Genomic DNA, 13,117 nt, shown 5'->3' with positions numbered 1-13,117 from the left:
GCAGAGAGTGAATGTGTGTTCTCAGCTGCTGCAACGACTTGAAAATGAAAGTTTTTTTAAACCGCATCGTTACTGGTGATGAAAAATGGGTCCTTTACAATAATCCTATACGCAAACGCCAATGGTTAGATAAAGATGAAACACCAGAAGCGACCCCTAGAGATGGCCTTCACCCCAAGAAGATTCTCTTGTCTATTTGGTGGGATATGGCCGGTATTGTTTATTATGAACTTCTGGAATCAAACCAGACGATAACTGCTGATTATTATTCCCATCAGCTATCAAACCTGAGTGAGGTACTTAAGAAAAATCGACCGTCTTTAGTGAATAGACGCAAAGTTTTGTTTCACCACGACAACGCAAGACCTCATACCGCAAGGCAAACATTAGGCATGCTAAACGAGCTCGGATGGGAGCTAATGCCGCATCCACCACACTCTCCGGATATTGCACCTTGTGATTATCACCTTTTCCGTGGACTTCAATCCCATGTGAGTAATAAAAACTACTCCTCAAAAGAAGCTATTGTATAAAAAGGGATGTCGAAGCGTATTTTGGCTCCAAGGACAAACAATTTTTTGAGCAGGAAATTTAAAATTTGCCTAAAAGTTGGGAAGACATTGTGAATAATGAAGGAAGTAATATTATTGATTAATAAATACTTTAAACATATTTTTTATTAATTTTAAATTTAATTAATTAATTTAAAAACGCACGAACTTATGGACTGACCTGATACTTTGCATTTTTCAGCTAACGGATAGTCTGAGCCTTTTTGCTTTTTTTTACTATATTCAGTCAAAATCCGAAAATCTTTTAGGTTGTAAAGTAAAATTCTACTTATTTTATTCAGTTTCATATCCAAATAGTTTTGGCGCACAATATTTGTTGTAAGCCTATTCCACATTTCTATTTTTCCATTTAAATAACTTATGTATCCGCATCGCCTCATTAAAATAATCACTCAGTTTCCAAGTCATCAACGAATCAAACAACCCAGTTAATTTAAAATACACATCACACCCATTAATCTACTCAATGTCCTGTGAAAGTGTCACAATAACCGTTAATAATTTTCTTACAACTGCAAAAACAGCAAATAAAATTAAAATAATTTACGCTCAAGAAGCAAACAGGCTATCAGGGAGCTGAACTCAACCATAGCGAGTAATTGCTAGATTTGAGCGTCTTAACTGTAAACAAGTAGACCAAAAGCTTGGGCTATTCGCACATATTTGCGGCCGATACCCATTTCTCCTTTATTAAGGTCAAATTGTTATTGAAAATATTTTGCTAAGGAGCAACGAGTGCCGACCAAAGCAACACAAGGCAATGGAGTATCCTACTTACGCATATATAATTACGTATGTATGTGTTAGGGTGGTATTATAATACATTAACAGTAGTAAGTGGTAATGAGTAGGTAGAGCGTGTGTGGTGTATACGCGTTAATGAAGCAATAATATAAGCAGTTAAGTAAATATTTAAATTTAATGAAGCGTCTCCTTTGTTTGCATGCATTGGCTAACATTTGAAGAAGTTATGAAGCAGTTAGTAATATATGGTATGTAGTAATATATATATGTGTTGATGGCATACTAATTGTGTACAACATTTTGACCGAGCCTTTAAGTGAAGAGTTGTAGTGTTCCCATTTTACTGAGCTAAATTTTCCATCTGCTGCATTTTATTTATTTTTTATTTACTTTTAACGAATATTTGATTCTGAAAAATATGTTCAGAGAAGAATTTAGTAAAAACAAATTACTGAAATAGGTTTCATGTAAAAGTAGTGAGTAATTCAAAGTACGCGAAAATAGCATCAACTGATAATTGCAAAATTTATAATCCAACAAAAAATTATCAGTATAATACGGCAAAGAATTAGTTCTAATAAAATATTAAAAAAAAGGATTAAAACAATATCTAGAGCAAAGCCTTCTGAGTACAGAGAGGTATAAAAGTCTACAAAATTGTATAAATCAGTGTTTTGTGATTTGAAGTTTTTGTTTTCTGAATTCTGGTTTGCCTGCTTTTTTGTTTGTAAGAAAGAAATAACATTTTTTTTTATTAAACTAATTTTTGGATGCTCTTGGATTCTTTAAGGGCAAGAATGCTGGTTATAGTGATTTTCGAGTGATGAAGTTGAGTCCAAACTATTGTATTTTTTTTCACTATCATTATTTTTGGATGCTTATAACTACTGAAATTATGCCCAATTTTGCAAAATAAAATTTCAATAGATCCACCATGTTCGTAGTGAATTTTAATTTTTACACAATTATACTATTTTTGAGCGAATTCATGCTCAGTTTAGGGAATTGTAGATATTTTATTCAACACTTCTTTAACACACCCTGGAACTGCCTCGCATAGGCAAAAGTATTTAAGGGGTTAGGGGTAGTCAGAATTTTCAAAAAATCGATTTTTTTTGCATTTTCTTAAAGTATAATGTTTTAAAAATATTGTGTAAAAATTTGAAGTGAATCCGACAAATACTTTTCAAGTTATTCAACAATTAACAAAGGGCGCTCGGCCGCTCCGGAGCCGATAGCAAAACTTTAAATGCGTTTTTCTCAAAACTATGTTTTTCAAACTGGTGAACACTGTAACTTAAAAACCGCTACGTAGATTTCAATAAAATTTATACAGCTTTTGAAAAACATAAAAAACTTGTGCCTGATCGAAGGATTTTTTTTTTTCAAAAATTTCGATTTTTTTTTAACAATTAACTGTTGGTTTTTTTTTTCTAAAATCTGGAAAAAATTTTCTGAGGCCGCCATTTTGTTCATTTTGAAAAAAAAAAAGCTTCGATCAGGCACAAGATTATCTATTAATAAAACTAATTTTTCTTGTCCGATTGGTTTTAGATGAATCTGCAAGGACTTGTGATGTTCACCGCAAGGGACTTCTGGAGAAACGGGCTTCACACAAACAGCGATAACTTTTGCAATTATTAATTTTTTTTTTTTTTTGAAATTTTGGTGAAGTCAAGTTAAAACATGATGTTTTTATGCTATGTTTTTATTTTTGTTAAATAAATTAATTAAGTAGCAAAAAAAAATTCGTGAAAATCATCATTTTTCGGGCCTCTGACTACCCCTAACCCCTTAAATAATTAACGAATTTATGATTACTGAAAATCTGTGTTGTTGTTGTCTTGTTTTCTCTTTTTTCGTAACTACCTTTCAAACAGTTTGCGTAACTACTCAAATAGATTTCGGCGGTTTTGAACTAAAATTTGTTGTACATCTTTTTAGCCATATTTTGAACAGAGTGATTCAGATTTCTCGATTGCTTCATATGAACAATTTTTATTAATTGGTTTACCAACTATGAATAGTTAACCGAGGCAGCGAACCGGCATTTAGAAATGCAATAAGAAAGTACAAATGTATTATCCGAAGTCTCAAATTGGCACGTGTCGGGGGAAGCATCAATTTCGGACCATAGTCTTATTTGGGTTGATATAGGTTTTACCATACCTCATATAACAGTTTACAGAAATCCAAGAAATCCGAATTGGAATGTCTTTCACTCAATTTAGAACAAAATGTCAACTGCACATCAGCACAATTGAAACAACTTAGTTAGTTTTCCACTGCATCAACTTCAATTTGCCTACAAAAAAGACAAATCTACTAAGACTGCAATACACAGTTTTGTTACCATTATTGAAAAAACTATTGAGCCAAAAAAAAAATCGCACTTTGAGCTTTTATTGACATAACGTTTTATAATGCTATCAACAATGCCCTTTCTCAGAAGGGCTCTCTAATAAACCTCTAATTAGATTATTTTCTTTTAGGGACGACACATTATCACCCAAACCCATTCTCTTCAGGAACTTTCAAGTTAATATAAACGAAAGTACGGCCTGGAGAAATAATTCTTTCCCCTTCAGGCTGGTTCCCAGATAAGGTTCATTTATGGGTCGAAATTACAAGATTGTAGATCAGGGGCGGAAATTAATTGGCCTAAGTTAAAAAAAATCGATTTCTATGGGTTTTTATCCAATAATCTTCCAATCAGAAATACACGCTTTTGAGATATGTGTGAGGGAATATATACGTAGGAAAATGAGAAGAACCCAAATTTTCATACTTCCAGATAGTTACGAGGCCTTGAAGCCTTTCTATCAACTATAATCACCTCAAAAATGATAAATGACTGACTGAATTTTCTTAACACATCTACCAACGGTCAGCAACAAGCGAAACAATTCCTAACCCCACACAAAGACATTTCTGATAAGCTACCTCCACTCATCAGAGTAGACATAGTTGTACAGCGTACTTGTTACTTTACAGGCCACTGCACGCTGAGATATCAATTAAACAAAATTGCCCTTTCTGAGACCATGATTATTTTAAATTGTACGAAGTAATAGGGTCAGCGAAATTTAATAAATTGCAGAAAGTTCTTTGGAATGCGTTCAAGTCCATTAATGGTACATAGATTTCAAGGGGTCTTCATATGAGGGCGACTTATTCTAACTTATACCTTACGAGCGATGTTCAACAAATACTAGCTTTAAAGTGTACATATGTAGAATAAGGCTAGGCAACGCTGTATATAATATGAGCGATTGAGAAATAGGAATTTCGAGGCAAAAATTACACCATTTCGTTCAGTGTTAGGATTAATAAAATATGAAATCGCAAAGAAATTATTAGTACATAAATGAGGCTGATTTTTCTGACACCACCCCAAAAAATTTTTGGGGTCTGACTGGAGCATATTGATGTTGAAAATTGCCAATTATTATCAAATACTTTCAGAACAGCGAAATCATTCAGATATACCTATAATTAATAAAACTTATGAAGAATAAAGGGCCCAAAATGCTACCCTGGTGAACACTGAAAGAGGCCATCGAGAATAAGAAGAAATGTAATATAGATATACGTAGAAGACGTACATCGTCTTCCTATGTTTACTGAAAAATAGTCACTAGTCAATAATATTTGCTAAACGAAATTTTGTATATTTATTTCTAAGAACTACGTCTGGATATATAAAGTAGTATTAACACCATTCTACCATTTCAAATTAGGTTTCTTCTACAACAACACACCCACTACCTAACTACTAATATTTTCGCCTCATAAGTTCCTTTCTGGTGCTGCTTCCTAGTCGTATTCATTCAATTAATCAGAAACCAAGTGTAATGCTTATTTTAAGTACCATCACAGATTGTGATCTCCGTGCCATCACGTCGATGTGCTGGCAAAGTTCAAGCCTCATTTGCTCTTTACCTTTCCGCCATTTACCGCCGAAATACTGGCACTGTTGCCGGTCGTGTTCTCTGCGCTGCTGATTTTTATATGATAATGTACATGTGTAGCTATTTACTATGTGTATGTGTGTACATCTATGAAGTTAAGCCAAATGAGTACGAGTTGAGTGTGCAAAGGCGGAATGAGCCAAAAATCGGCAAGCTGATGTTATTCCAGCTTCTTTTCACCAGACGTGTACCGTATTATGGCTTGCCGTTATCATTATTGTCAATCTAGCGTAAATGAAATTGATGAAGGTTGGCAGCTTGATCATTTGGAGGGCAGATATTTGTGTGTAGCTTTTATAGCTTCAATCAGAAAAAAATCCCTTCAAATTTTAATCGTTATTGTCAATGAAATGAAATTTTCATGCTAAATTACTTGATAATGTTATATGGCACACTCAAAAATTGATGTTTGCGTTCATTGTTGACATAAAAACATGTTGAAATTCTTTAAGTGGTACATTTTTTATGGAAGATGCTATATTCATAACGGGAGTAACACATACGTGTTAAAGACGCCTCAGAACTATATAACCAATTTTCTTCTATAGGAGCCATAATAGGAATAGGAAGCCAAGCCAAAATGCACCAATAATTTCGGTGCACCAAAAAGTAAGATGTTCTTTATGGCTCCTGTATTACTATGCGTGCATTTTTGGAAATATTGAACTTTTGTTTACTTAACTTAGATGCCTCAAAATTGCTAAACTTTTCCATTTGCTTAAATGTTAGTACAGAGGAACGATATCGAAGCGGTTGGTGATTTATCTTAAATTTCTTAGTTAAATGAACCTCATAAGAGAATCTTAGGCTTAATGCAGATTTCTAAAGCGCAGTTGGTATTTCATCTCAAAGGAAATTCTTTTCTAAGATTCGCACTAAACGTAGAATTCACTTCCAATGTAAGTTTTTGATATTACAAACCTTTAAAAATGCGGCGGCCAAATGAAGCGTACATTACTATTAGTGTCTTAATTTTTAGGGTTGGTGCATTACCACCGTTCGGTAGTACCCGTGTTCGAGACTCCTGGCATAAAAAACCAAATGACAGAAAAGGTTTTATCTAATAGCGGTCGCTCCTTGGTAGGCAACAACAAATTTACGAGTGTAATTGCCATGAAAAAGCTCCTGATAAACAAGATCTGCTGTTCGAATGCGCTACAAAATCGTATATATATGCTATCCCTTTCTAGAACAACATCAAGTGGCACAATACAAATGGAAGGAGGAGCACAGCCAAACATCCAATAAAAAGTATGAGAGCCAACTATACATATATATATATATATATGTGGAACTTGCGGTGCTTTACTTAATACGTCTGCACGACGTGACTACAACAAAAATCCAATTAAGGGGGGGGGTAACGTTTTTAAATTTTTTTTTTGCATTTTTTTTTATTTGGTTTTTTAAATGAAGAACCTTTCAAGAATATTCTGTGAAAATTTTAGATGAATCGGAGCAAAACTTACAAAGATACAGCCATGTAAGTGTTGCTACCTAACTGGCTCAACCGCGCGCCATTTGTACTTTAAAGCGTTTTTCCCACAACTTACGTTTTCAAAGTCGGTGCCCCTCATAACTTTGAGACTACTGCACCGATCCTTTTGAAATTTTGAACACTTTTTCTGTAGATGTTTTACAAGGTAACGCCGAAGAGTTTTTTTCGAATTTGTTGATACTTTTGTTTTTACGGTAACTAATTCACCGATTTTTTACGCGAAAATCGTGTTTTTGACTTTAACGTGTTCCCAAAAATCGAAAAATTTTTAATTTCAAAAAACCCTCTCGGCGTTACCCGGAGAAAACGATTATCTAACGAAATAACTTTGGTTTTTTGATTTCAGATGATTTAACACCGAGTTATGAGGGGCACCGCAAAACTACTTTTTTTTTAGATGCGTCCGAATAATTTCTGCCATTGCCGTATTTTTAAATATTTTTGGATGAAAATTTCACAAAATATACTTCAAACGCTATAGTTTTATGTAGTAAAAGATTTGACGAATAAATTTTAACCGTGTCATCAAAAAAAATCATAAAAATGTGCCTTTTTTCCATGAATTAACGTTACCCCCCCCCCCCCCCCCCCCCCCCCCCCCCTTAATTCTATTCAGGCCCGACGAGAGGGGGGGGGGGATCGGGTACTTTTTCCCCTGGGCCCGGAGTTTTCAGAGGGGCCCGGACTCGAGGGTAATTCCAAGAAATTTCCTGCTTGAAAAAATATAGTAAATAATACTTCTACCAGAGTTCCGTCACAGACTTTTTTTGGTGTCACCATTTCGAATGTTATGATCACGATTACGAAGAATAAATATAATATGGTGATACAAAAGTGTATATTATTGAGCTCTTATTAAAATGGAACATTTTATGCTACTGATTTATAAGGTAATTAATAATTATAGAGATGATTAGATTAAATTTAGAAAGTTGTATTTTAAATAAAGACCAATTTTGAAACGTAGTTATTCTTTAAAGCAATTTGTCCTTACGTTGATAAAGAAGTAAATGTAGAGATCGCAATAATACTTTTTATAGACTAGAATTTTTTGATTTTTCACTGGGTATGTTATTATATAAATAATTTTTTAAATTCGTTTCCCCAGTCAATTTCACACTTTTATTTTATTTTTTTATGTTTCGGCAACTACTGCGTGGCCCCTTTCAAGAAAAGTTTGCTGTGTGAAATAACGTTACATTCTGGTAATCTTCTCAATTATTTTGAGTTTAAAACATATACGTTCTGAACAAGTGAACACTTTTCGCATTTTAGATACTACATAAAACAAGTTATTTTGAATATTTATGACAATCCAGTGTCAAACTGTTGCAAAAGGTTTGCCAAACACTTCGTCAAAAATTGCCAGCAAGCCGAAAAAGGAAACGTAATGATGAAGAACCTGAGAATTCAGCGGAAAATATGACCGCCGAAGAAATTGATTTCAAGGGGAACACACTTCTCGTTATCATGGACTCAGTTATCACTAGTATTGAAAATCGGTTTACAGCAATTAAAAACATAAACAACATTTTCTCATTCCTGTGGCTATTTCCTAAAATTGAAAAAGCCGAACTTCAGACAGCAGCTCTTAATTTTGCTAAAAAATACCCTTCTGATGTGTCGGAAGAAATCTCAATTGAGATGTGTCACTTAAAGAGTGTGTACAAGGCGAATTTTACTGGAAATTCGGAATGCTGTACCTATGCCTCCGTTCGACTTGTTGAATGCCATCACAGCTAAAAACTTGGATACTCTGTTCCCGAACATCTGCATTGCTTTGCGAATATTCTGCACCCTGCCAGTATCGGTTGCCGGCGCCGAAAGATCGTTCAGCGCTTTATCAAGGATCAAAGACTACCATCGTTCTTGTTCAACTCAGAGTCGAGTAACAGGATTGGCAACTTTGTATTTGGAATCTGAGTTAGCAAGGAAACTCGACTTCGATGATATTATAAGAGCTTTTGCCTCAGCTAAAGCAAGAAAAGCAAAATTCTAAGCATCGTGGCAGTCATTTTCAAATATTTGTAAGGCTCACAAAATGAATAAAAAATTTTAACTTTTTTCATCTGCTGAAGAGCTTTCTAAAATTCATTTTAATCAATATTTCATAATAAATTCTATCAAAAATTTTATGAATGAGTTTTTCAATGTTTAAATGTTATATCACTATAACATAATACGCATTTTGATAAATAAAAAAACATTTGAAGGGGCCCGCATCTCAAGTTTCCCCCGGGGCCCGAATACTCTCTCCACGGTCCTGATTCTATTACATCGCAGAACATACTTTTATATCATAGGTTTGAGGAGATCGTCAGGATCTCCGCAATATGTAAAGTACATTGTTAAAATAGTAGGAGTGAGAGAGATAGCATAGTATCGTATAGTAATGTTAGAATAATAATGTAAAGTAGAATGAAGGATAACTTAACCCTTAGTTGAATACATACAAGTGAACTTAATATTAACCTTTATGTGAACTGTTTGATATATAATATAAAATTATTGTATAAATTATTATTATATAAATCAATATATTATACAAATTGTTTAATGTGGGAACCACCACATATATATGTAACACAATTGTACGACATGCAGATTAGGTTCTCTGATATATTCCTATAACATTCTTTTGAAGTGGTCTGCCATACCATATTTACTAGCCTCGCACTATGTGGACACGAAATATCTGAAAAATCTCGAATGCCAGTTGTGCAGTTTAGTCCAGGGTCACTTACCGACTTGTGATTTCTACCAATAAGGTTACTATCCCCTTTCCCTTATCCTTAATAAAATATCTTGCACGCAGGAGAGCATAGAGAGAAGGCTAGAGAAAAGGCTAGAGAAGTTTTTATTAACGGGCTAAGCAGTGATTTTTTAAGACTATTGGGTGTGAAGGAACCAAGAAATCTTCCTCTTTCACTTCATCTGTGTGAGATCCTTGAGAATTAAGCGAATCTCGTTCCACAGTAGAAGCTAGCAACATCATTTCCCTAAAAGCAAAACGCATACAGAAACGTGTCATCGAATACGCGAACTTTCTTCAAATCTTCAAAAGCTCATTATTCAAAACAAACTGCTCCATAACTAGCACCCAGGAATATGTCCTTGTACCAACAAAGAGCTCAACAAGCCAGTCTTCACTCAATTTGCAGGTCGACCACACTTTTCTCAAGCGTTTCAAAATGCCTTTATGCTTGATTGCCCAGTAGCTGTAAAACCATTAGTAGAATTTAGACATCTTTCACTTGATAAAACTTATCGGGAAAAATAATTCAACACTAAAATGCTTTCTTTTAATAGATCCTCCCTAACAATAACCTTAAAGAGTTGTCCTCTATAATAAATATTTCTACACTGACGACATAAGAGTTTCCGGTGACATTGAAGAAAGCCACCTTAAGAATACGAGTATTCAACAAATATTTCGCATTCTCGAAGAAGCACGCAAGAAGGAAGAAAGAAAAGAGTTCCAACTCAGATGCATACATAATATAATATAATATAACTATGACAGATTACTCGAAACAAGATTTAATTGGCATATTTAGAAAGCGTTTGGATCTGCCTCTTATTAATGGTTGTTGCTAATGGTTTATACATGGACAATGGTTTAAATATTATGGGTAGAATTCAGAAAAATTTACCCACTACTTTTCAGAAGCACAAAAATATGTTGTGTATAATTTATATGTATATGTATAAATATTATATATGTAATTTAAAAAAAGAACAAGGGATGTTTCGATACCAGAGAAGTATCGACATGGTGTCGAAGATGTATCAGAAGGTGAATGTTGATACTAATATTATATTTGTATTGGCAACGAAAGTAAAGTATCGATATTTTACCCCGAAATGTACATTTGTCTACCTAATTTAATTTATAATTATTCTTGTACTAAATAGCACCATTTACAGTTTTAACAACTTTTACAGATAACCATCACAAACACCGATTTTTCTCTTCCCCTACTTAACGCTTTTTGATTTCATTCTTCAATGTTTCGGTGAATGCATTAAAAAGTAACCAGCTCTAAGCTTTTGCGATACCCAGAGTAAGTATTACCAAGTCACTTAACAGTAAGGCAAATGACATTATCCATTAACTTGGCCCAACTTGGCTAACGACTTCGGCGAGCACAATTGCCACAAACTTTAGCCACTTCTCTGTTAATGCTAAAAATTTATAAGCACTCGCCACTAGCTCCAGCATAGCCCTATTTGATGTGCATGAACGTGAAATGCATTTCTCCACATGAGTACTGAACATTTCAGCCAGCTTTTCCCTCAGTACATTTAAGCTATCAGCGAAGTACAACAGAAACACTTACCGTTATTTCGGTGGACGTTGGATTCACTGGTGCAGCCACATTAACCACAGCAGATGATGATGGTGGTAGTGTTGATGAGAATAAAGTGGAAGAAGAAGAGGAGAGCGACGACTCATCAGCTGCATTCATTTTTAATGACTTCTCGTTGTCGGCAACGATGTTGTCACTTTGCTGTCGTTCCTGTAGTTGCACGTGTCCAGACGCTTGTGTGCCAACACCAACGCCTCCAGTTGCATCAACATCTGCACTAGCGTCTACTGCTGCTGCTGCTAGTGACCCAGCACCTAAATCTGTATTTCCTATAGCTATGTTATCTGGTGTTGTTGTTGTAGCTGTCATTGTAGCCATGGCTGTGCTTGTAGTCGCTGTCATTTTCGGTTTCTTTGTTGGTGGCTCTGGCAGAATGTCGCTGTCAGAGTCGGTATCATCGTAGACATTTTCATTACCGTCAACCAGCCCCCAGTTGGTGTTCAAGCCCATATTGCTGCTGTCCCTGCCGGTATACAATGGCGAGGCTGAATCATATCCCCTCTTTGGTACCGATTTTGCCACCGAAGTGTCGTGTTGATGTTGAGTTGGTTGGTGCTCGCCGCTTTTCCATACACTGTGTGTATGTTGTTGCATTTGTTGTTTGCGTTGTAGTTGCTGTTGCTGCTGACGTTGCTTTTGCAATTGTAGCTTCTTTTGCTGATGCTTCAAATGCTGCTGACGATGTTGATGCTGGTGATGTTGATGCTCCTCGGTGCGATAGTCGTGATACAACACCGACGGCAAATTCTCTGGGAAGCTGAGAATTTTGCTAGCTGACATTGGCGATGGAGGGTGGTAGGCGTAGTATGGCACATTGCCAGTTGCCACTTCAGCAAGTGTGTGGTCGTGTGTGTGCTTATGTTGATGTTGATTCACCTGATCATGTTTTTGCCTTTGTTGTTGTAGGTAAGTTTTCTTCTTCTGCCACGACTTGGTTGTACGCGTATGCAGCAGCAATTTTGCGCCACCAGTGGAGGTTTCCTGAACCTTTTGTTGATAATTTTTGTTATTGTCACTGAGGTGTTCATGTTTCGATGAACTCAAATCTAAGCTGATGCCATAGGGTCGTGATTCTTGGTATTGTTGTTGCAGTTTCACTGTGCCAACGGTGGGGTATACTGTCGTGCCCGAAGTGCTGCTCATTTCATTAAATCTGGCTGTTGAAGTGTCTAACTGTAAGATTGAATGATAGCCGCTTTTGATTTGGTTCGTAGATGTTTTGGCTTTAGGCAGGGAGAGAAGATGAAAAAATTGTAAATATAATTTATTAATGATGAAAGGATTTATGTGAGCCTTAAAAAATATTGCTAGACCCTTTTTTTCTTACTAAAAGAGGTATTGTCTTGTTTGCAGCAAATGTGGCCGTACTACTCAACTTTGTGCGATCGGCCCAGGAACACTTTCATTAAGTTGCAATGAAAACTTTCTAAACTCTTAAATCAAAGTACGTGGTGTTTTATACGTACATACATATAAAATGCCACCACAACCGCCGCACTCTGCCGCTCGTTCTGGACATGTGTGCGTATACTACGAGTATTCTTCGCTAGGTAACAACAGGGTATTCCATTTTTATCCAGTGCTTTAACAAGTTGTGCAGCTTTTAAACTCAAGAACATATTATTTCAAGGACGCAAAATGGTCTTCATGAATGCTTTGGATCACATATAAATTGGCAAACTGAAAGGAATTGAGCTTTAAACTTGAGCAAAAGAATAAAAACTAAAATGAAAATACCATTCTAAATCATTTGAAACATGCAGTAAATTGTCCATAGCATATCTTAAATTAGGCAACGAATGTGGCCTGATATCCAACATACTGTGGCTGGGATAACGAAGTATTGTTAAAATAATTTTGAAGTGGACTAACACCGCCATTTCGTTTTCTAGTGTCAACGCTTGTTGTATCAGAAACTATCATTTTTATGAATTTAAAAGCATCTTCCATCATACAAGTATA

The 13,117-nt window shown here is 35.4% G+C and overlaps 1 protein-coding gene across 1 annotated transcript in view; it reads right to left on the bottom strand.

Annotated features, from left to right (window-relative positions):
• Positions 1-13,117, bottom strand: part of LOC129246170 (putative uncharacterized protein DDB_G0282129) — an 84,963-nt gene that overhangs the window by 41,196 nt on the left and 30,650 nt on the right. The window contains exon 4 of the mRNA XM_054884747.1: positions 11,126-12,378. Coding sequence (XP_054740722.1) covers positions 11,126-12,378 — 1,253 coding nt within the window. The remainder of the gene's footprint in view (positions 1-11,125; positions 12,379-13,117) is intronic.

Source organism: Anastrepha obliqua, chromosome 4, assembly GCF_027943255.1.
Source record: "Anastrepha obliqua isolate idAnaObli1 chromosome 4, idAnaObli1_1.0, whole genome shotgun sequence".
Taxonomy (NCBI): domain Eukaryota; kingdom Metazoa; phylum Arthropoda; class Insecta; order Diptera; family Tephritidae; genus Anastrepha; species Anastrepha obliqua.
The sequence above is the reverse complement of the archived record's forward strand: the minus strand, read 5'-3'. Positions and strand labels throughout refer to the sequence as shown.